Source organism: Eurosta solidaginis, chromosome 4 (genome assembly GCF_040869045.1).
Source record: "Eurosta solidaginis isolate ZX-2024a chromosome 4, ASM4086904v1, whole genome shotgun sequence".
In the NCBI taxonomy this organism is placed as follows: Eukaryota; Metazoa; Arthropoda; class Insecta; order Diptera; family Tephritidae; genus Eurosta; species Eurosta solidaginis.
Window position 1 is genome coordinate 235,288,458 of NC_090322.1, and position 23,061 is coordinate 235,311,518.

General features: G+C 37.9%; 1 protein-coding gene across 2 annotated transcripts; it reads left to right on the forward strand.

Annotated features, from left to right (window-relative positions):
* Nucleotides 1-6,733: 6,733 nt before the first annotated feature.
* On the forward strand, nucleotides 6,734-19,636 carry LOC137251086 (microtubule-associated protein 1B-like). Of its 2 annotated transcripts, XM_067785067.1 has the most exons (5): nucleotides 6,736-6,937; nucleotides 7,010-8,600; nucleotides 14,757-15,476; nucleotides 17,377-17,594; nucleotides 17,687-19,636. In XM_067785067.1, the coding sequence occupies exons 2-4, from the start codon at nucleotides 7,043-7,045 to the stop codon at nucleotides 17,556-17,558; spliced, it is 2,460 nt and encodes an 819-aa protein (XP_067641168.1). In that variant the 5' UTR covers nucleotides 6,736-6,937; nucleotides 7,010-7,042; the 3' UTR covers nucleotides 17,559-17,594; nucleotides 17,687-19,636. The 2 variants fall into 2 exon arrangements, with proteins under 2 accessions (XP_067641169.1, XP_067641168.1); XM_067785068.1 differs by having other exon boundaries at nucleotides 6,734-6,937; nucleotides 6,995-8,600; nucleotides 17,377-19,636.
* Nucleotides 19,637-23,061: the final 3,425 nt, after the last annotated feature.

Here is a 23,061-nt window from a genome sequence, read left to right on the forward strand (position 1 = left end):
CGGATCAAGGAATGAGATGCGCGCGTATCTACAGTCAGCACTCGTTCTTTGCCATCCACATTCCCTCTGACGGTAAGACTGCTCGATTTTCTACCAATTTCCGACACAGATATCACAGGGCATTCAATAGCTGGATCTAGCTCTCTACCTCTTACTCGCTCTTGCTCATCTCCTCCAGCTTTGCGTTTACGGCCAACCACATTGTTGGAACTATTAAGACCAAGATCGCAATGACGTGCTATGTGACCGGACTTCCCGCATTTGAAGCATTTGATAACTTTTTCACTTCGCTTTTGCGATCCTTTCAGTGCCTCCAATATTGCGTCTACGCACTCTGGCCTTTCTACTTCCACACGGCGTGCTTTGAAAACTGGCTTACACAGAACCGACGCTGTTTCCTGAATCAGAGCTTGTGACACCGTTTCTGCGAATGTTGGCTTTGGGTTTGCGTATGTAGCTCGCTTTGTTCGACGTCCCGTATGCCATTTATAAAGCTCTGAATCTTTACCCTTTCAGTGTATTCCACGGGTGCGTCCGCATTCGCTAAATGTGCTAGCCTTTCAATATCCGACGAAAACTCTTGTAATGTTTCACCAGGCCTCTGGAAGCGGTTCAGCAACTCCATTTGGTATATCTGTCTCCTATGCTCAGTTCCGTATCGTCTCTCTAGAGCGCCCATCAATGCTTCATAACAGTTCCGTTCGCCCTCTGGAATGGTTTGTAAAATCTCAGCTGCAGGCCCCTTCAATGCCGTGAACAGTGCAGCAACTTTATCTTCCACATTCCAGTTGTTCACTGCTGCGGTCTTCTCAAACTGTAGCTTAAAGACCTGGAAAGGAACAGAACCGTCAAAGGATGGTGTTTTTACCTTTGGATTACTCGCTGAAACTGCTGGACGATTTAGTTGTAACTGCTCGATACGTCCTCTCAAAGCATCCACCTCGGCCTCGATTTTATCCTGTCGACCACTGAAGCCTTCATGAAACTGGGTTAGTTTTCCTTCCATATGCGCTTCCAGTTTAGATGATATACGGGCTTCCTGCTCTTCTAGTTGTGTGGAGATTTGAGATGATATATGTGCTGAAATTTGTGCTGACATTTCCGAAATACGCGTTTCTTGTGCTTCAATCTTTGATGTTATACGTGTCTCTTGGGATTCCATCTGTGATGACATATACGTTTTAATGGCTGTGGCGGACGGTTCTTTCCCCGTATATAATACTGGACCGCTGAGCCCGCCTTGTCGGGCAGGTGGTCGTACGACCAAGATGAACGACTCATTACCTGATTGTAATAAGGACGATGTAAAGAGGAGAACTGAGTCGCTATGCGTCGGACTCGGGGAGCGAGAACAGTGCTGATTAAATGAACTCCGTGTTGGAGAAGCACACAAATGAAAACGGAGTAGAAGAGTGGAGAAGGGTACGGAGCAGAGGAAGTAAAAGAGCTCTCTCGCAGTACCGTGCAGCCCTAAGAATTTTACAACGCTTGGGAGCAGTGGTCGACTCAACAGAAGTGGAGAAACCCTCGGTTCTGCAACCGGTACGAGGAGGAAGAAGCGTCGAATGGCATGATGAAGAGGCAACGTTCGGCGGAAGGCGACAAGCCTGCTTTCAAGAGGCAGAAAGGACCCAGTCCTAGAGCCGCGAGGCAGGGCAGTCGCATAGACAAGACAAGTAGGCCCGAAGCTGTAAGACAGATGGGCTCCAATAGCGAGGTAGCAACTACCTCGAAAGCTGCGAGTCAGAGGGAAGTTCCAATTACGGAAGTAGGAGATAAGCCAAAGGGAGATAACGCTAAGACTCCGGCTTTCTCGGAGGCGCTAAAGGGAGTTAACGCTAAGACTCCGGCTTTCTGACTGACTGTAGCGCTGGTTGATCGTAGCAGTCCTTTCGGACAAATGACTACTGAACGGTGGAGATCTGTGGAAAGGGAGCTTATTAGCTTAATGCTTAAGATGATGCGGGTACAACCAAGTAAGCCCCTTCCGACCTTTGATTCGGGGGGATGGTACAATGGTGTGAAGATGATAGCATGCGACAACATCGTGAGCTTGCGGTGGCTGGAGGAAGTGGTTCCAAACCTCCAAAGGCAAGGCACGAACGCGTGGTTTGCGGTGGTGGATAAAGCGGAAATCCCCACGGTACCAAAAGTTAAGGTATGGATACCATGCGTGATGAAGTCGGAGGATACGCTGCGACTTCTGCAGAATCAGAATCCGAACATACCGACACAGGGTTGGAAGGTACTTACTCTATCTCGGCCTACCGAGGGTGGTCAGTTCCACATCTTCCAAATAAACAAGCAGGCGGAGGATATTTTGTACACGCAGCTTGGCAAAATGTCCTTTGGCACTGGCAAAATCTACATGCGACTCAGGAAAAGAAGTTCCCGAGAACACGCTAGAGGTGGGCGAAGTCGAAAAGGACCTCAAAAGCCTAAGGGAAAAAATACAGGTGGAGGTCCCCGACGTCACCACGAACGTGCTAGAAGAGGACCAACCGCTAAATGGTGCTGTGACTCGCACAGAGGAACACCCGGTACAACAGTCACGAGAGGCTGAAGGGGGCCTCGAATACTCTAAACCAAAAGGGCAAGGGAGGGACGACGACGTCAAGATGACGGTGCTGAAGGGAGACAAACAGCCCAATGGTGCTGCGAGTCCTACAGATAAACCTCCAACACATTCAAGTGGCGTCGAGCGAACTCCTCCTAACCCTTGAGGAGTGTTCGTTTGACGTGGCGCTGATCCAGGAGCCGTGGCTCTCGTCGGGAGGAAAGGTTTCTGGACTTAGCGCGCGCGGGTTTGGCGTTTACTACGCGCAAACGGAAGGACTGGTGCGAGCTGTAGTAATGGTAAGGAAACAGCTGCATTCATATATGCTGCCTAATTACACCACTGAGGATCTCGTAGCGGTGGCCGTTGAGCAAAAGAATAAGCAGGCATTTATTCTGGCGTCCTTCTACATGGCCCATGCTGCGGAGGTTCCACCGATGGAGTGCAAGAGGCTAGTACAGGAGGAAGGGCGCAAAGGGCGGTTGGTCATAGGCGCAAATGCGCACCACAATGCGTGGGGAAGAGCAGATATGAACGAGGGAGGCGAATCTCTGTTTTGTTACATCCTGCAAACCAATTTCCAGATAGCCAACAGGGGAAATGTCCCTACATACATTGGTCCAACATCCAGCAATGTTCTGGATATTAAAAGGAGCTCCGAGCGTGATATATCAAGGTATGATTGGATGGTTGTTGATAAACCATTCTTCTCTAGGAGTCTTCTTGGACATTGCCGGGGCTTTCAATAATGTTGCAAAATGGGCGATTATGGATGGTCTTAATTACATTAAAGTACATCCTGCCTTAATAAGATGGATCGGCTGCATGTTAAATTGCAGAAAGATTACATCAAAATGGGGATTGTACGAGGCCACGAAATCAGTGGACAGTGGCACGCCGCAGGGAGGGGTGCTATCACCTCTGCTGTGAACGCTGGTCATCAACCAACTACTCAGGCAATTCGATGAGGGACCCGTAAAACTTACGGCTTACGCAGATGACGTTGCAATTGTCATAAGTGGAAAGTGCCTTCCAACGATTAGTTCTTTGATGGATCGGGCGCTTCGCGATATTCATACCTGGGCATCTAATGTCGGGTTGAAAGTCAATGCGGAGAAGACGGATATGGTCTTGTTTACAAAGAGATACAAGCTCCCAAATTGGACCAGGCCTAAGTTAGGAGGGATGACCTTACAGGAAAAACCTTGCACAAAATATTTAGGAATCATCCTAGACAGTAAGCTGTCATGGAAGCTCAACGTGGAGGAGAGGGTCAACCAGGCTCGGTGCTGCGGGGCAGCTTGAGCGCCGCCCATATGGCCATATTAGTATAGCGTCATCAATCACAAGACGAACAGACTACATGATTCCCTATCTGCGCTTCGAGGGAGATCTTAAGGCCACAATAGAGGTGGACGGTTGGCGCAAGGATGCGCAAATGGCGGACGAGGCGATACATGTGTACACCGATGGTTCCAAAGTATTGGAAGGAGTAGGGTCTGCGGTATACTGCGCTGGAAATATTGGCCGTAACCAAAACAGTAGAAACCCTGGAAGAGAATAGCTTAAGCTGCAACCGTGTTAACTTTTATATTGACAGTCAAGCAGCAGCTAAGGCAACAATCTCGTATAGCACAGCATCTAAATGCGTGTTAGAGTGTAAACAGTCTCTGGAGAGAATCGGGACAGGGAGAAGCATACATCTATATTGGGTCCCAGGGAATATGGGAATAGATGAGAATGAAAAAGCGGACGAACTAGCTAAAAAGGGCGCATCCCTTGAAGCTTGATCCGTAGATGTCCCAGTTAGATTGGGCGAGATTAAGCGAAGGCGAGAATTGCACATGATCGACCAAGCGAAAAAGGCGTGGGTTCAAGCGCGGGGCTGTAAAATGTCGAAGATTATGTGTAGGTCTTACAACCTTAGACTAATACAGTTGCTTCTGTCATTAAAAAGAGAGGACTGTAGACTCATGACGGGTATTCTGACTGGACACTGCCTTCTGTCGTCACATGCCTTTAAATTAAGCTTGGTCAGTGATAGCACATATAGGAAGTGTGGGTTGGAGGAGGAAAAGATCGGGCACGTTCTGTGCTCGTGCCCTGCACTTGCCAGGCTAAGACTCCAGCTATTAGGAGTGATACAGCTGTCAGATCTAGAAGCAGCAAGTGGCTTAAGTCCTAGGAAGCTTCTAGTATTTGCCAAGAGGACGGAGTTATTTTATAACACAGGTCCTGGTTTTTGATAGGGTTTTTCAGTTTGGTCGTGAAAACAAACTTCTGGTAACACTACGGACTCAATCAGTCTATGTGAGGTCCTCATGGACCGGCCAGTTCAACCTACCTACCATTGTAAAGATATTCAATTTTTTGTTAAAATCTGACTTTAAAAAAATTTTTTTAAGTGGGCGTGTTCTTCATCCGATTTTGCTAATTTTTATTTAGCACATATATAGTAAGATTAGTAATGTTCCTATCAAATTTCATCTTGATATCTTCAACGACTGCCAAATTACAGCTTGCAAACTTTTAAATTTCCTTTTAAAAGTGGGCGCTGCCACGCCCATTGTCCAAAATTTTATTAATTTTCTATTCTGCGTCATAAGGTCAACCTAACTACCAAGTTTCATCGCTTTATCCGTCTTTGGTAATGAATTATCGCATTTTTTCGGTTTTTCGAAATTTTCGATATCGAAAAAGTGGGCGCGGTTATAATCATTCATTTTGAAAGAGCGATCTGAGATGAGTGCCCAGGAACATACATAACAAATTTCATCAAGATACCTCAAAATTTACTCAAGTTATCGTGTTAACGGACACACGGATGGACGGACATGGTTCAATCAAATTTTTTTTCGACACTGATGATTTTGATATATGAAAGTCTATATCTATCTTAATTCCTTTATACCTGTACAACCAATCGTTATGCAATCAAAGTTAATATACTCTGTGTGCAAAGCACGCTGAGTATAAACATTTAAATTTTAGGTACATTCGATTATTGAATACAAAAACAAAAACATTTAAACAGTAATATATCGGCACTCTGATGTTAGTGAGTGTACCTAGCCTGTAGCAATAAGCAATAAAAACAATAGAAAAATAAAATGATAAATATCCAAAATTGCAATTTAAGTGTATCGTTGCCAAATAATATGGCCATGTATGTGGTTAAAAGTATTAAAAGATGTGCAAATTGTAAGTGAAAGTGGTATAGACGGTTGCAAAATTTGCAAATTTTAATAACAAATAACTTTTAAACTATAAGTTTGCGAACTATAATATATATATATATATATATTTGTGATCTTTCATTTGATATCAAGTGTACCCCGTACTCGGGGGGTGCTAAACTAAATATCTGCGCTGGTTATGCAGTGTTTGTCGCTGCCCATAAAAAATACATGCTAATCATCTCGCAGAGCCTCATGCAGGATCAAAAATCTTACGTGACGGGGTCTTAAGCCACCATTACTGATACTTAGCATAGACTTGACTTGACTTGGCGTTAACTTGGCAGCTTAGCCACGATTATACTCCACTTGGCGCATACAACCTGGCATCATAATCAGCGTTGAAATTTATTTTTAAATAAATGTCAATTTGTATTACAAAATGTCAAAATGAAATGGAAACAAACAAATGGCATCTCAAAATGTAAACGTCACTTAGAACTTACATAGAAAATCAAAATTCAACAGACTTCTAAGTCAAGTTAAGTTTTGAGTAATCAGTAACATGCAAGGTTCATTTAACAGAACTGTAAGTGACAGTTCTCAAGCCAAGTCAAGTCTATGCTAAGTATCAGTAATGGGCCCTTTAACGCCGCCTATTGGGTTTAGAGCTACCAATTCTCGCAAATCACTCACACAAGTTTGCGCATGTAAACAAAGGATCAGCTGTTTTTTATGGACAATTTTACCGTCATTTTCCTTTAGCTCTTGTTTTTTCTCTCTTTCTTTCATTCGCTCAAGCAGTCAAGAGTGACGTAGGTCCGCAGAACGAAGCAATTTTGAACTCATGAATGCGAAATCTTCTATTGGTGATTTGTGACCAGTGCTGACAGGCAAGACTATACATGCCAGTTTACAGCACTGATGCGACACTCTTTTAACCTAAATGACATCTCTTTCGCGCATGTGTAATAATTGTCAAAATCGGGCACAGCGAAAAAAATCCGGCGAAAAGTCCCTTCATGAACGCGTCTGTTTAGCGCGACGAAAAAACTGCGCTGATTTTCATTAAAAATTTGGCAAAAGTGGTAAAAAATGTTAAAAAAACAAAATAAACGTTAAAAAAGGTTTATAATAAAAAGTGTAAGACAAAAACAGAAATAATTTGCATTAATAGCGAAAGCATTGCGTTGAGGATACAAAGGTAAGTAAAGTTATAAACTAGAATGGCGGTTTTTGGCCGAGTATTCACTAAAAATAGTTTCACTGATTGCAGTAAAGTACCCGTGTGTAACTCATCAGACGAAAAATGGATTCTCTATTTGATCAATTGAAGTCGGCACCGCCTGTAAGTTTAAAATCAGTAAATTCTACTAAAAAAGTGGAAACAAGCAAAGCAACCAAACGTTCACCTTCACCAATTTCTAAAAAAGATACAACTGGTAAAATAAAAAAGAAGAAAGTAGAGAACTCTACAATGCGCCGTGAATCGATGCCACCGCCGGCAACAACATTTGTAACAAAAGTTAAAAATAAGAAGAGTCGCAGTTTATCACCAGCAAAAGATTCAATGGTTAGACAATTTAAAGTGCTTTTGGAGCGAAAAAAATTAGATGGGTCCATTGATAATAAAATTAGTAACAAAACTCATAGTAAGACAGCTGCAAAAACAATAACCACAAAAACAGCGACTACGAAAGCCACCACATCCCATAAACGATTGAGTCAAGATGATGGTAGTGCATCCCCAACAAATATAAAAAATGGCGAAAAATCACCAAAGAAGGCAACACCAACAAAGGCACAACAAAAATTATTTGATCCTGCTGTTCTAGTTAAAGCGCAACAATTAAAACAACTCAAGGTTAAATGTTGTAAGGTGCGCATAAAGAGACAAAATCTAAAAAAGCTAAAACGTGAATTTCACGCCAAACAAAACCAAATGAAAAATATTAAAATTAACAATAAGAAATCGTCGTCGCCTTCTAAACAAAGTAAGTCACATCAACGTGACGGCAACTACTCGCCATCGCCGCCCAAACGTGGCCGCCACAACGCAGAAGCAAGAGATGCAAAACATCCATCTGGATTTTTTATAAAAATAAATGCTCTAACTAAATCACCGAAATCACAAAAAGTACCAAAATCTAAGATGGACAAATCATCGCAAGATAAAATGAAATCTGTACATAAATTTAGTATTGGTTCGATTGCAAAGCGTGTGAACGCAGCAGCAGCTGTATCAAGTACTAAACCTACAAAATTTACTAGAACTCAATTAATAAAAATGTATGGCAAGCGCGTATTTTGCTCACGTGTTAAAATCGAACGCTGTGCTCATCCAATGATGTTAATTTTTGAATCAAATGCACGTGCGCGTCGTTTACAGTCAAAACGTTCAAAATCGAAAAATCTTTCGGTATCCTTTCGCGATCAAGTCGAAATATTTGGCGATAGTAGTGATTCAGAGGAACCAGATACTAGTCAAATGTTTATACCAGATGTAGCAACTACATCACAAGCGGCCGCAGCATTGAAATCGGCCAATTCATCTGCTTTGTCAATCACCGCAACACCAGCTCGTTTAAAAAAAATTGAAAATGGTAAAGTTGTTGATGATATTGAATTAGATCCGTCGCTATTTGTTGCACCGACAATCGCTAGTACACCTTTTCCAGCGTCCACAGCAGCTCGCAAGAAACGTGAGAAAAAGTCATTTAGTCCACTGAAAGGCGATGGTGCGCCTAGTCCACGTAAGGAACAACTCAAGTTGGCTAATGAGAAAATGCCGCCAAGCAGTTTGCGACGTTTGACAGCCGATGAAGCTGAAGAGGAAGATGAGGAGGATGAAGAATGCGAATATATAGGTAAATAAATACGCACATTTTACTATCGGGGAGCAGAAAAACTTTTACTTAAGCACATAATCACCACATTATGCCATTGCACAACTTAAGCCTTTAAATTAAATTCTCAGTAAAGCGTTCAAGATCTTTCCAAATTCAACACTAACCGCATGAAATAATTTGTGCAGTAAAATATTTGTTCAAGTCTTAATTAAATTTAATGTTGTTAGAGGAAAACCACTCCGCAGGTTTATGGATTGTTACGGATGTCCTTTACCGGATATGAACGGTTCCTAGCGCTAACCCTGAAAAATTACAGCTCTGTGAATTTTAGCGTTCTTTTGCCGATATAGACACGTTCCGAAGGTTTTGAGGAATATTATGTTGTTGTTGTAGCGGTAAGGACGCTTCCCGAAGGCCTTGCGGAGTGTTATCGATGTTGATGGTCCGTTGCCGGATGCAGATCCGGTACGTTCCGGTACCAAGCACCATACAGATACTAGCCCGATCACATGGATCCTTATAGGCCATAACGCCCTCCCACGCCCTAGATACATCAGGAGTTCGGGGTCACCAGAGCCTCGGCTGTTAATGAAACAGGATTCGCCACGGGTAGGTGAGGTTGAAAATGGGGTTGAAGAAGCTATATATTGCGCTGGCAACCCCTTGAGAGGAGTATTTTGGATGATGATGGTCTTTTGGCGGATATTGATACGGTTTTTTCCATAAATTAGCACCATCTTGGCAGCCATTTGACGTCGATCCTTCTAGGTCTGTAGATTTTAGTCTCTACATACGAGAGGCACCCGTTGGACTTAAGTCCCGAAGGCATTCCTTACTGAGACATTATTTATTTATTTATTTATTACGGCAAAAAAGCCTAATTCATAGATTAAATTAGATTACAATTTACTATCTTATTGCTAAGGTTTTATAATATTCGTAAAGCTTTGCTTTAAAAGCTACGATTTCCTTACAACTTTTTATATATACATATAAGCAGTTCATTGAAACTTTTTATACCTTTATAAAAAATATTTTGCTGATCTATTTCAGTTCTGAAATTTCGTTTTATTTATATTAAGTTTCAGTCTATTTCCGCACAACCATTTATACAGGTTATTCAGTTCATGTTGTATTTTAGAAAGTGCAGAATTAATATTATTCTCACTAATCATTATTAATGCATTATCAGCGAATAGTTTAATTTCACAACCTTCAATAGCGTTAACTATATCATTAATATAAATTAAGAACAGTATCGGTGCCAAAACTGATCCTTGTGGTAACCCTATGGGCACTTCCAATTCATCAGACATCATTGTATTTATAACCGTTTTCTGTCTCCTCTGCTTCAAATAGCTGCGAAACCAATCAAGTTCTATACCAATATTAAGTTTGATTGGATAACGGTTGGTTGTACACATATAAAGGAATCGACATAGATATAGACTGCCATATATCAAAATAATCAGGATCGAAAAAAAATTTGATTGAGCCATGTACGTCCGTCCGTCTGTCCGTTAACACGATAACTTGAGTAAATTTTGAGGTATCTTGATGAAATTTGGTATGTAGGTTCCTGAGCACTCATCTCAGATCGCTATTTAATGAACGATATCGGACTATAACCACTCCCATTTTTTCGATATCGAAAATTTCGAAAAACCGAAAAATTGCGATAATTCATTACAAAAGAGAGATAAAGCGATGAAACTTGGTAGATGAGTTGAACTTATGACGCAGAATAGAAAATTAGTAAAATTTTGGACAATGGGCGTGGCACCGCCCCACTTTTAAAAGAAGGTAATTTAAAACTTTTGCAAGCTGTAATTTGGCAGTCGTTGATTATATCATGATGAAATTTGGCAGGAACGTTACTCCTATTACTATATGTACGCTTAATAAAAATTAGCAAAATCGGAGAAGGACCACGCCCACTTTTAAAAAAAAATTTTTTAAAGTAAAATTTTAACAAAAAATTTAATATCTTTACAGTATATAAGTAAATTATGTCAACATTCAACTCCAGTAATGATATAGTGCAACAAAATACAAAAATAAAAGAAAATTTCAAAATGGGCGTGGCTCCACCCTTTTTCATTTAATTTGTCTAGGATACTTTTAACGCCATAAGTCGAACAAAAATTAACCAATCCTTTTGAAATTTGGTAGGGGCATAGATTTTATGACGTTAACTCTTTTCTGTGAAAATGGGCGAAATCGGTTGATGCCACGCCCAGTTTTTATACACAGTCGTCCGTCTGTCCTTCCGCATGGCCGTTAACACGATAACTTGAGCAAAAATCTACATATCTTTAATGAACTTAGTTCACGTGCTTACTTGAACTCACTTTATCTTGGTATGAAAAATGAACGAAATTCGACTATGACCACGCCCACTTTTTCGATATCGAAAAATACGAAATATGAAAAAATGCCATAATTCTATACCAAATACGAAAAAAGGGATGAAACATGGTAAGGTAATTGGAATGTTTTATTGAAGCGAAATATAACTTTAGAAAAAACTTTATAAAATGGTTGTGACACCTACCATATTAAATAGAAGAAAATGAAAAAGTTCTGCAGGGCGAAATAAAAAACCCTTAAAATCTTGGCAGGTATTACATATATAAATAAATTAGCGGTATCCAACAGATGATGTTCTGGGTCACCCTGGTCCACATTTTGGTCGATATCTGGAAAACGCCTTCACATATACAACTACCACCACTCCCTTTTAAAACTCTCATTAATACCTTTAATTTGATACCCATATCGTACAAACTCATTCTAGAGTCACCCCTGGTCCACCTTTATAGCGATATCTCGAAAAGGCGTCCACCTATAGAACTAAGGCCCACTCCCTTTTAAAATACTCATTAACTCCTTTCGTTTGATTCCCATATTGCACAAACAAATTCTAGAGTCACCCCTGGCCCACCTTTATGGCGATATCTCGAAACGGCGTCCACCTATGGAACTAAGGATTACTCCCTTTCAAAATACTCATTAACACCTTTCTTTTGATACCCATATTGTACAAACAAATTCTAGAGTCACCCCTGGTCCACCTTTATGGCGATATTTCGAAAATGCGACCACCTATACAACAACCACTCCCTTTTAAAACCCTCATTAATACCTTTAATTTGATACCCATATCGTACAAACACATTCTAGAGTCACCCCTGGTCCACCTTTATGGCGATATTTCGAAACGGCGTCCACCTATAGAACTAAGGCCCACTCCCTTTTAAAATACTCATTAACACCTTTCATTGGATACCCATATCGTACAAACATATTCTAAAGTCACCCCTGGTCCACCTTTATGGCGATATCTCGAACAGGCGAACACCTATAGAACGAAGGCCCACTCCCTTTTAAAAATACTCATTAAGACCTTTCGCTTGATACCCATATTGCACAAACGTATTCTAGGGTCACCCCTGTTTCACCTTTGTGGCGATATCTCGAAACGGCGTCCACCTATAGAACTAAGGATTACTCCCTTTTAAAATACTCATTAACACCTTTAATTTGATACCCATATCGTACAAACGCATTCTAGAGTCAACCCTGATCCACCTTTATGGCTATATCCCTAAATGGCGTCCACCTATAGAACTATGGCCCACTCCCTCATAAAATACTTTTTAATGCCTTTCATTTGATACACATGTCATACAAACACATTCCAGGGTTTCCCTCGGTTCGTTTTCCTACATGGTTATTTTCCCTTATGTTGTCACCATAGCTCTCAACTGAGTATGTAATGTTCGGTTACACCCGAACTTAACCTTCCTTACTTGTTATTTTATGTTTTAAGCAGTTCGTTGTTGTTAGGTTTTGACCTTCAATATAAAACGTTTTTTTATTTTTATGTAAAAAAAATTCTAATAATTTCATTCTTGTTTTTAATTAAGATCTCCCTATACACTGTTTCGAATGCTCTGTTGAGGTCAAAGGGAAACTGAAACAACCACTTTTTTTTATTTAACTCTTCTTTCCAGTCTGATATCACCAAATTATGCTGTTATTGATTATTTGTGCGTAGAAATATTCTGTATACGATAGTCTTTTAGTACTCCATCAGATAAAAGTTTTCTGCCGCCTATTTTATATTTGAACTCTTTCAGAATATTAATAACTTCATCTGTTGTTATTATGGCAAACTTTAATCTACAATTGACTTGTATATCACTTAGTGCTACACGGCAAGGTTCTATGATGTTATTAATTTCTATTACGCTATTTATAAAGAACCTGTTAGGACCATTTGTCAGCTCAGTTTCATTTTCTACCATCATACCATCTATTATCGCCTTTTTAATCACTTCGTTATCTCTTGTTAAGCAAACCGCTTGCTTGAGATGTTTCCACATTTCTTTGGCGTTATTTCCATTCATTTCGACTTTATTTTCCATATATTTAACTTTCTTTATTTTGCCTACCTTTTGTAGATACGAGTTATATTTTTATATTCGTTCCAATCACCTGTTTGTTTCGCAAGCTTGTAATTATCATATTTGTATATATTCGTTTGCGCCAATTCTCTGTAGTACCATTTATTCATTAGCTTGATATGGACTTCTTTTTCATACGTTAAACTCTCCATAGCTTGCATTATTATGTTGTTAACCAATTCGATTTTCTCATCAATTAGTAGGTTTTCATTTATGTTGAAGTTACACGATCTCAGGATGCTTATTAAGATTTCACTATTATATTCATCCCAAGCTGTAATTTTCTTGGTCATTCTCATCTGGTATCATTTAGACGTTTTAATATTGAACATTATTGTTTCATGATCAGAAATTTTGTATGCAAGCAAATTATTGCACTGAATTTCATCTGAATTTGAATATAATACATCAATTTTAGATTCACTTGTATCTGTAATTCAAGTATTAAATTCTACTTTTTGGGTCATACCCATCACAGAAAATATCTCATTCAATTTTGTACTATATATGTTTATATTAAAATCACCGATTAGTATATTATATTTACTTCTTTCAAATTTATCGATTAAGATTTCATATACTTACTTACTTTCATATAGGTACTCGATAAACGCTGCATCACTTGTGCTTGGCACTTTTTATCGACCTTTTTCAATTTTATTATAATGCACCATAAGTTCATATTGATACTAGCATTATAAATTACATTTATCTCCACTGTACTATGAACATACACTAGTACTCCTCCTGTATGCCTGCTATGCGAGTCGCATCTAACCATATTATACGATGCTATTTCTAATTCGCTGTCTTCAACATCTTTCTTTGTACACGTTTCCGAACATAATATGATACTTGGTGTATGTACTTCAGCCAAAGAGGATAAATACAATAAGAGCCGTCACTCGTTATTTTGTGGCGAGTATCTCGCTGGAAATTGAAAAAATTTATGCCGAATGTTTTCTGAGAGGGACAAGTTTAATTGTATCGCATTTATCCATGCCGTGTAGGCCCCTTGTGCAACTGTGATTTTTGGAAAGAGAATTAAATAAATTAATTAAATACAGTCGAAAAATAAACACAAATACCCCACGAAAATGTATAGAAGACCTTTATAAACATCTCGCCAAAAAAAAAGTAGCGACTACCTCTCAGTATACATCGAGTAAATGCCAAAAAAATAACGAGTGACGGCTCTTATTGTATTTATCCTCTTTGCTTCAGCCAACACTTCAGTTCAAATTTGTTTGATACTATGCTATTAATATTCAAGTATATGCACTTTAGTTCATTGTGTCTAGTCTACAGTCTTTCTTTGTATCGAAATTTCTTCAGCGGTATTCTAACAAATACGCGTGTTCTGAAACACTGCCAAAATTTCAGGATGTAATATTTAATCTTTAACACGCTTATATTACCTTATATTAGCTTCACTTGTATGTAGGGTTATTTGTCTCTAGCCTAGGCACGCAAAGGAGAGTTATACTGTTCGCAACAATGGTTTAGTGCGAACCGGTTACGGCGTATGTCAAATTTGCTTTGGGGGCAAACCGTTTCGATATCGTAAAATGAACAAAACAAACGAACTTAATCAGTTTATTAAAACGCATTTCAGCTACGGCTAGATGAAGAAGTTTATACTAATATATTTTAGTAACTAGTGCATATTACAGCTCCTTTTCAATAACATTTTTCTTTTCTAAAGTGCCGGTTGATATACCCGATATTCGCACACCACGAATAAGCTCAGCAAATGCATTCGAAGAAGATGAAGCCGTTTTGGGTGATACAGAGCCAGAAGCTGAATCAACACCAATGAATATATCAGATGTATCTACAAATATAAGTAGTGTAAATAATTCATCAGCTGAATCTTTTGCATCAGCGGTTGAGCAGCCTATTGAAAGGGATACTAGCGAACAAGCAAAAACCGATAAAAATGATGTAGCAATCGAAAATATTACAACGAATGGTGGTCTAACCGATAACGTTATCAATGATGATAAATGTGACGAAGCAGCAGAAAAAAACGTAGTGGGAGAAGAGCAGCAGCAGGAGAAGGAGCGAGATCAAGAGCGGCTTCAAGGGCAGGATCAAGAGCATGATCAGGATGCTGAATTAACATCGGAAGAGGAGCTCCCCAAACTTACACGCCTTGCTTCAGAAACACCGTCACCATCGTTTTTATTTAACCATATGGTTGATTCACTTATAAATAATGTGGCTGATGACACTACCGGTAATGCCAATGAAGATGGAATAAATGCCATAGGTTTAGTTGAAGAAAACATAAGTAATGGCACTGAAGGCGATCACAATACTGCAAATGATGTTGAAAGTGTGTCCGAGCAAATAATGCCTATAGAGGATGCGAAATCTGTTGATAACCTAAATGATGATATATCACTGCAAATGTTTGTTGATGGTGAGCAAATGTAATGAAATGATGCATTCATATATCTATATCTTAGAGGGTAAACCTATCTAAGCCAAGAAAAATGTATGTACCAAACTAATTTTTTATTAACTTCTAAAATTAGTCACCTTTTAAGTTCCTTTTATCATAAGTTATCATTTGCTACTGTCGTTCTTGGCCGTTATTCCTCCACATAATAAGAATGTACAATTTCTCCAATAAGGCAAAACTTTAGCTTATTTTTAACTTTAAACAACTAGCTACCACTTTGTGTCCAGCCTAATTTTGCTAATATCAAAGAGCATAAATATAATAAGATTCCACTTATCCAACTTCCCAGAGATGTTACGAGGAAGTAAATTAAGTTTGAGAAGCGGTCCAAAATAGAGCTGAGGAACAAATGTACGTGAGACACCTCCAGGATTGAAGCTCTTCACCAGGAACACACTATAATATGGTCAACCGGTGGCTCACAGACACCGGAGGGCATAGAAGCGGGGATCTTCGGCCGCCGACCAAAATATCCCTACCACTCGGAAAATATCCGAGCATCTTCCAAGCCGAAGTTGTCGCCATAAGCCGGTGTGCAGAGATAAGTTTACAGCGGTGATATACCAACGACAAAATCGCTATACTCAGCGACAGTCAAGCTGCGCTCAAGGCATTATCTTCAGTTGAGATTAGATCATCAACATTCCTTGAGTGCGTAGAGAGGTTAAACAGTCTAGGAATTAATAACAATATCCGTCTATCATTGGTATCTGGACACAGAGGAGTAGATGGCACGGAGCGAGCGGACGAGCTTGCCAGGTTGGCGGCGGCCGAAAAGCCAAAAGGACCCGAGCCTATGGTACCAACAGGGTCACATATAATAAGGAAGGTGTTGAAACAAAAGGTGGCGTGCCTCAGAGCACAACACTGGCGCAAAAGTCCAGGACTTCGACAGGCAAAGGCACTAATAGGAGGGTAAAACTCAAAGCGATATAAGGCTATGATTAACCTCCCAAAAAGTAGCCTCAGGTCACTGTAGGCTAAAGAGCCATATGCGTAAATTGTGCATATCGTCTAGTAGCCTCTGTCGATTCTGTGATGTCGAAGATGAGTCTGCAGAACACATCCTGAAGGAATGTGATGCAGTCGCGAGACGAAGACTTAGGATCCTAGGATCACTGAAATTAGAAAATAGTCACATACACTCTCTGAAGCTGAAAACCATTCTGGATTTTCTCAGAGAACTCGGCTTGGATGAGGTGTTGTAAAGAGAATGAGGGCACAATAGACCAATAGGTCGCAGTGCTTAACCTCACAACATCTATCTATCTATCTATCTAAATATAATAAGAGACGTCACTCGTTACTGTGCGTAATGTTTTAGTTTAGGGTAATCACAGGATTTTTTTTAGGCGAGATGTGCATAAATGTCTTTAATACCTTTTCGTGGGGTATTTGCGTTTATTTTTCCGACTGTATTTAATTAATTAATTCTCTTTCCAAAAATCACATTAGCATAAAGTGCCTACACGACATGGATAAATGCGAGACAATTGAAAATGTCCCTCATGGAAAACATTAGGCGTCAATTTTTTTAATTTCCAGCGAGTTACTCGCCACTCGTAGCAGACTGGTGGCTCTTATTATATTTATCCGTATATACCGTAAAAATAGAAATTAGTGCCGATCGTTTTATGCGATTTGTGATCGCCAACCGTTCGTTCACAGAAAATTAAATCAAATACTATACTTTAGCGTGATCCATGCAGTGTATTATTTTTAAATCGACATATCGAAAGACATTAAAAAAATATTAAACAGGTTTACCATCCAAGCCTTATATATTAGTTTTTAATTTAATTTTTCTTTAATTTATTTATTATATTATACATATTGTTATTACTATTTATTATTGTAGATGATAACACACCAGTAAATTCAACATTTTTAGAAGATACTGCAATCAAAGATAGTGAAATTGTAGATGGAATTGTTAAGGAACGCATTGATGAGATTTCTGCTAAAGACAAACAATTGGACTCTACAAATGAAGCAACTACGCAAAACAATTTATTAAGCTCCAATATAACAGCTGAGTGATGATAAACTAGCACATGGACGTTAATTGTGACGATGGTATATATTAAGAAGGATTTAAAAGCATAATTATAGTTCACTAAAATATCAAGTTATTTTCTTTTCTTATATTAATTTTCCTCTTATTGCAGAGGATGAAATGCAGAGTGGGATGTTTTAAAATATCATGTCGCTAAAACAAATATTTATACAAACAAATGAAGCTAGAACAGTTAATTGAAAGCAATTTGTTTAAAGCGCATTTGTACAAAAACATTGAGGTTTGATATACGTATGAGAAAGACCATAAAACACTTCAAAGTTCGACGATTGGAATCGATTTGAGCCTTACACCAACAAAAGGGAGTTTATTTCCGATTTAAAAAAGTATTTCATCAATTTTATTTTATTTAAGAAAAAGCAAAGAGCGCTATTTTAAATTTTGCAGTAATTAATTTGCCTGAAAATTTCAGTAGGGACTATGAAAGAGCACAAAGACTGTGAAGGAGCACAGAATGAAAAATGGAAAATTTTCGCCGGGAATTATGCTATAATTTTTCAGACGAAATTTTAGCTTAGTGCATGTCTAACCCGAATACCTTCGTGTTTTCAAAAGGTCCATATGAGAACTACTAAAAATATGTTGCATATTTCAAGGTGCAGACTTCGTTTTTTCTTATCCTCATCTATTCACTCCCCTTGTACCAGAGATTTATCGACGACCAACCTCTGTAAAAATTTTCGGCACATATTTTTATTGAACATTTATACATTTAGTGACCCTCAACACTTCACTGCATTCGAACCTCAAAAAAAAAAAAGATGCAAAAAAACCCTTTCACGATAGAGCTGTTTAACAAAAATATTCCTCGTGCAATTTTACTATGTATATGCTATACCAACGTATGTAGGTATAGTAAAGAAATTTGTCCAAAGAATGCAAAACGATTTTGAGGTTGTACTATATCCGTATGAACATGTTTTTATATTTATTATTTACTGCCGACATTTTTGGGTTTGCGACAAATTCATTCAAAATATTTCACTCCTCGTCATATGTACAATTAAGCTTTTGAAGAATTCTGAAAGAAACTATTGTTAAGTATATATATGTATATAAATGTATACGTATATGTATGCCACTACGGCACGAAATTTGTTAATTTTCTAAAATTTTTTTTGGAAACATCTGCTATTGTCGTTTGTGTGTTGGGGCTTTAACTTACTAACAACAACATAAGTGCTTTATTTTTTTTTTCATAAACTTTTTGTTAAATTGAAATACATATACATATGTTAAGTGTATAACTCTTCAAACGAAAAAAAACAAAAAAACAAAAAAACCTTCAAATTCGTGTTTTTTCTTCTTTCGTTTCTCACATATGTACATACTATACATACAAACATACATAATACATATCGTTAGCTTAATTCACAAAGGAAATAACCGCCAAGTTTTTCGAAATGGCGTTTTTCACAGAAATGGGTGCGATATATTAAAATACAGCACCCGTAAACATTTGAAAGTGTTATAGCCTATAACAACGGAGTTATGCAACTTAAAAAAAAACGAAATCTACATATAGTAAATGCGAAAACACTTTAAATTTGTTGGTTAGGGCCTTTGTGAATTCAGCTAACGATATGAAACAATGGATAGAGTATAATTTGTTTCCTTCCTTTAAAGTTACTTAAAGTAATTATTTTGATCATGCACAATCAATTTTAAAAATAGAAGAAAAAAGGAAAATATGTATACACACAGAAAACCTCCCATTGGCGCTATAGCCTACATACATACAAAATCTATTAATCCTGGTCCGGTCTTAGAACTCGTGAAAATTTGTTACTTTAAATTTTATAATAAAAAGTTAAATATTCAATTTGAACTCGCACATTCGTTGCGAATTTATTTGTGCAAGCAGGTGCAGGCTTGCGTATGCATAACTGTATTTCCTTGTAAGATGCAATTTTCGCAAAATCATTCAAATTTTAGAAAAATTAATCTATAAGTTGGTTTTATAAGAGTTTCATATTAATTAATAAATGTGACCGTGTCTAAACATTTAAATTAATAAATAATAAAAAAAGAAAGTACCAAATTCGTTTGAAAGTGCTATGTTAATTTAATTTAATTTGGTTTTGCAAAACTTAGCAATCGCCTAAGCTCTCACAAAACATTTACCTTCAATACATTTGCAAGATCAACTCAACTGCTTTGAAAATAATGTCACTGATGGGCTTATATATGTGCATCCAGCACGCAAACGTGAACTATATCGTCGGTCAAATGCCAAAGTCACGAATGTGCGTATTTGATGTTTTGAAAAAACGCGTAAGACATTGTTAACAAGTAAAGGTGTCTAAGTTCGGGTGTAACCGAACATTATATTTTCAGCGTGAGCTTCAATTGTACATTTGATTTCAGATAAATTACTTTTCTACATAACACGTGGCACCGTCCGTTAAAAAAAAAAATGTCTCCCCATTTCCTCTTACAATAAAACTTGATAAGTGAAATATCATTGATTCAAAACTATTTCTTGCTAAGTTATAGCTTATTATTCTAGTCTACGGCCCTTTTAAACTTGTTTTATACCTAAGTTGCCGTGGTCTTTAACCGATCTCGTCCATTTTTTCCTAGAAATATTTCCTGTTATAGGGAAAATTTGTGTACCACATTTTATTACGATCCGTTAATTTTTCTTCGAGTTATGGCTCCCAAAACATAGAAAATTGCTTAGTCATAAAAGGGGCGGTGCCACGCCCATTTTTTTAAATTTGAAGTTTTTCCTATTGTTATAAATCCACTTGGGAAATGAAATACCATTGATATAAAGCTCTTTTTTGCAAAGATATAGCTTATTTTATTCGTCCACGACCCTATTAAAATCTTTTATATAAAAGTGGGCGTGGTCCTTAACCGATTTTATTTTTCTTCAAATCATTCCTTATAGTAAAGACAATCTCTCTGCCGAATTTTGTTACGATAGGTTTAATGAATTTTGATTTATGATTAATAATATTTGTAAAATTGATTTTATCATAAGTGGGCGGTATCACGCCCATTTTGAAAAAGCCTGAAGGTTTAATATGGCCATATAAATCGTTCCCGAGGTTGTCGGGCTAGCACCTTAATGGCGCTGTGTTACCGGAACGTACCGGATCTGTATCCGGTAAAGGACCATCACATCGATAACACTCTACAAAGCCTTCGGGGAGCAACCTTATCGCTACAACAACAACAACAACCCCAAGAACCGCCTACGGCATCCGATGCAAGCTTTTCCGGGGGATTACGAATCTATACGCGACAAAATAGTTGCGGATTTGAGTTAAAAAATTACGAAAAAACTATTACATTTCTTTTAAATTCTATTGGGGTCTCAATACAAATATTTTTTAAAATTATTATAAATTTTTTTTTCTATTTATAAAACTCAAATCAACAACTATTTGGTTGCGAATCGATTCGCTGTCCCCCGGTATGCGGAGGATAACGTAATAAGAAAGAGGATTATACATTTGTTTCCAATCTCCAATCCTCAGCTTTATATTCATATTCTGATTAAGAAGGCTGACTGTTTCGAAATCATTGTCTGCCTTCGTTATACGATACTTCCCAAGAAAGTACTATATCAGAAAACTAGCGCAAATAAGAGCTAGAGGACTCTTGGTCCAATCAATCTGCGCAGACCACGAAGAAGGAATTTCACTGAAAAGAATATGTCTCGTATGCCAAAATTCCTCGCTGAGTATGAAATTTTATTTCAATTTCCATTAAAAGGTTTTATCGTAACAAAAAAAAAAAACAAGGACCGCTTCCTCATCGTAAAAATTCATGATTTTGCTGCCAAATCTAATTGACATCCGCTAACTGTGTTGTTCCTTTGAGAATTTTCGAAAAATATTAGTAGTAGAAATAGGAAGCAATCAGTTAACAAATATCCGATAAGTACTGAACTGCAGAATTTCTTAGAACATTTTTTTAAATTTTGTAATGAATTTATTAACTATGCCCCGATGTATTAGTATGGCTGAACATTGAACATAGGCAATTTTATGAAAAGCGAGGAAACCTAAACCAATTCAAAATTCATTGTTCAACGACAAAACCTCGACTATTAAATCGATTCACGTAAAAATGTCATTAGTAAATAATGGAGATGCCATAATGAAATGTACTCATTGGGTATGTTAACTTATTCAGGTAAAAGTCTAGAACAGGAGTCCGAAAATATCGAGAGAGGTGACCTCGACAACATAAATCCGAAGGCGGAAAAGAAAAATTGTATCTCTGTCCGAAGATATTTGAAGTTGAATTTGGAAATTTTCATGTGGTTTTTGTAATGTTTTTGTGCACTGAAAAAGATTTTGTGTACAAAAGGATTTTGTATGCATTTAATTGTGATGTCACCTCATTGGTGGACCGACCAGAGTAATTTTTTATAAGCTTGGCTGAAGTCCGCTACCCGGGGTAATTTTTCGGTTTTTCGTCAATATCGTTTAAACGGGCTAAAATTTTTATTTCCACCTTCGAATTATAGCTATCGAGGCCAACACGCGTCTTTTGACACTTCTCTCGATATTTTTGGGCGCGTATTAAAAGTCGACCTTCTGTTCTATTAATTCCGTATGTTTAGAACATTCGTCTAAAAATTTGGGGAATCGGTTTACATTTGGAATATTCAGGGCTGTTATGGAATCCAATTGTTGTCGGAATCGGATCTAAAAACAACAAAAAAATTACTTTGGTGTTATGAATCCAATGTTATCGGTTTAACGTTCGAATTGGAATTGGTGTCGGTTGTAGGTGCCACAGAATCCGATAATATCGATTTTGCTATCGGAAATAATCCAATAAGTTAAATGCTGTTGGATTTCACTTTTTCATAGCTGTTTTTCTCTTGCAGTTGAATATTTTCTAAAAATGTAAGTAAATAAAGGTTTATTTTATAAAAATAAATGTAAATTTACATATATTTCACTCTTAATAGGGGAAAGCATAAAAATTCAATGCAAAACAGTTTGATTGAATTTATGGAGAAACATCCAGATATTGCGAAGGGCTTCACGAAGCACATCATCTAAAATCGTTGACATAGTGCTGCTTCCTACACTCATGCTAGAATCCTTGCCAACTGATCTTCGATAGGATCCTTCAGCTAAAATTCGTAAGGTAGCAGCTAGTTACAGCACTGGCAGAACTTTCGAGCGGGTTAAGCGTCTTTCAATGGTGTCCAATACCATTCGGAAAGTCTCTTTGTTTATGCGATATTATTCAATGTAACTGCAAATACACTATAAATATTTAGAAACCCACATTACGAAATATTTTTAATTACGCTGTCTCTGGCAACTCAAATGGATTGCTGCGATCTCTCACAATTTTGCTTTTGAACTTCTCGCAACTTCCTTCTTCCAATAACATAAATGCTACAACTGCTGATGCTATTTTAATGTCAATAAATTTGTTTATTTCTGTTTAGATGCATAAAACAATTATTTTATAAAATTTTGCCAAACA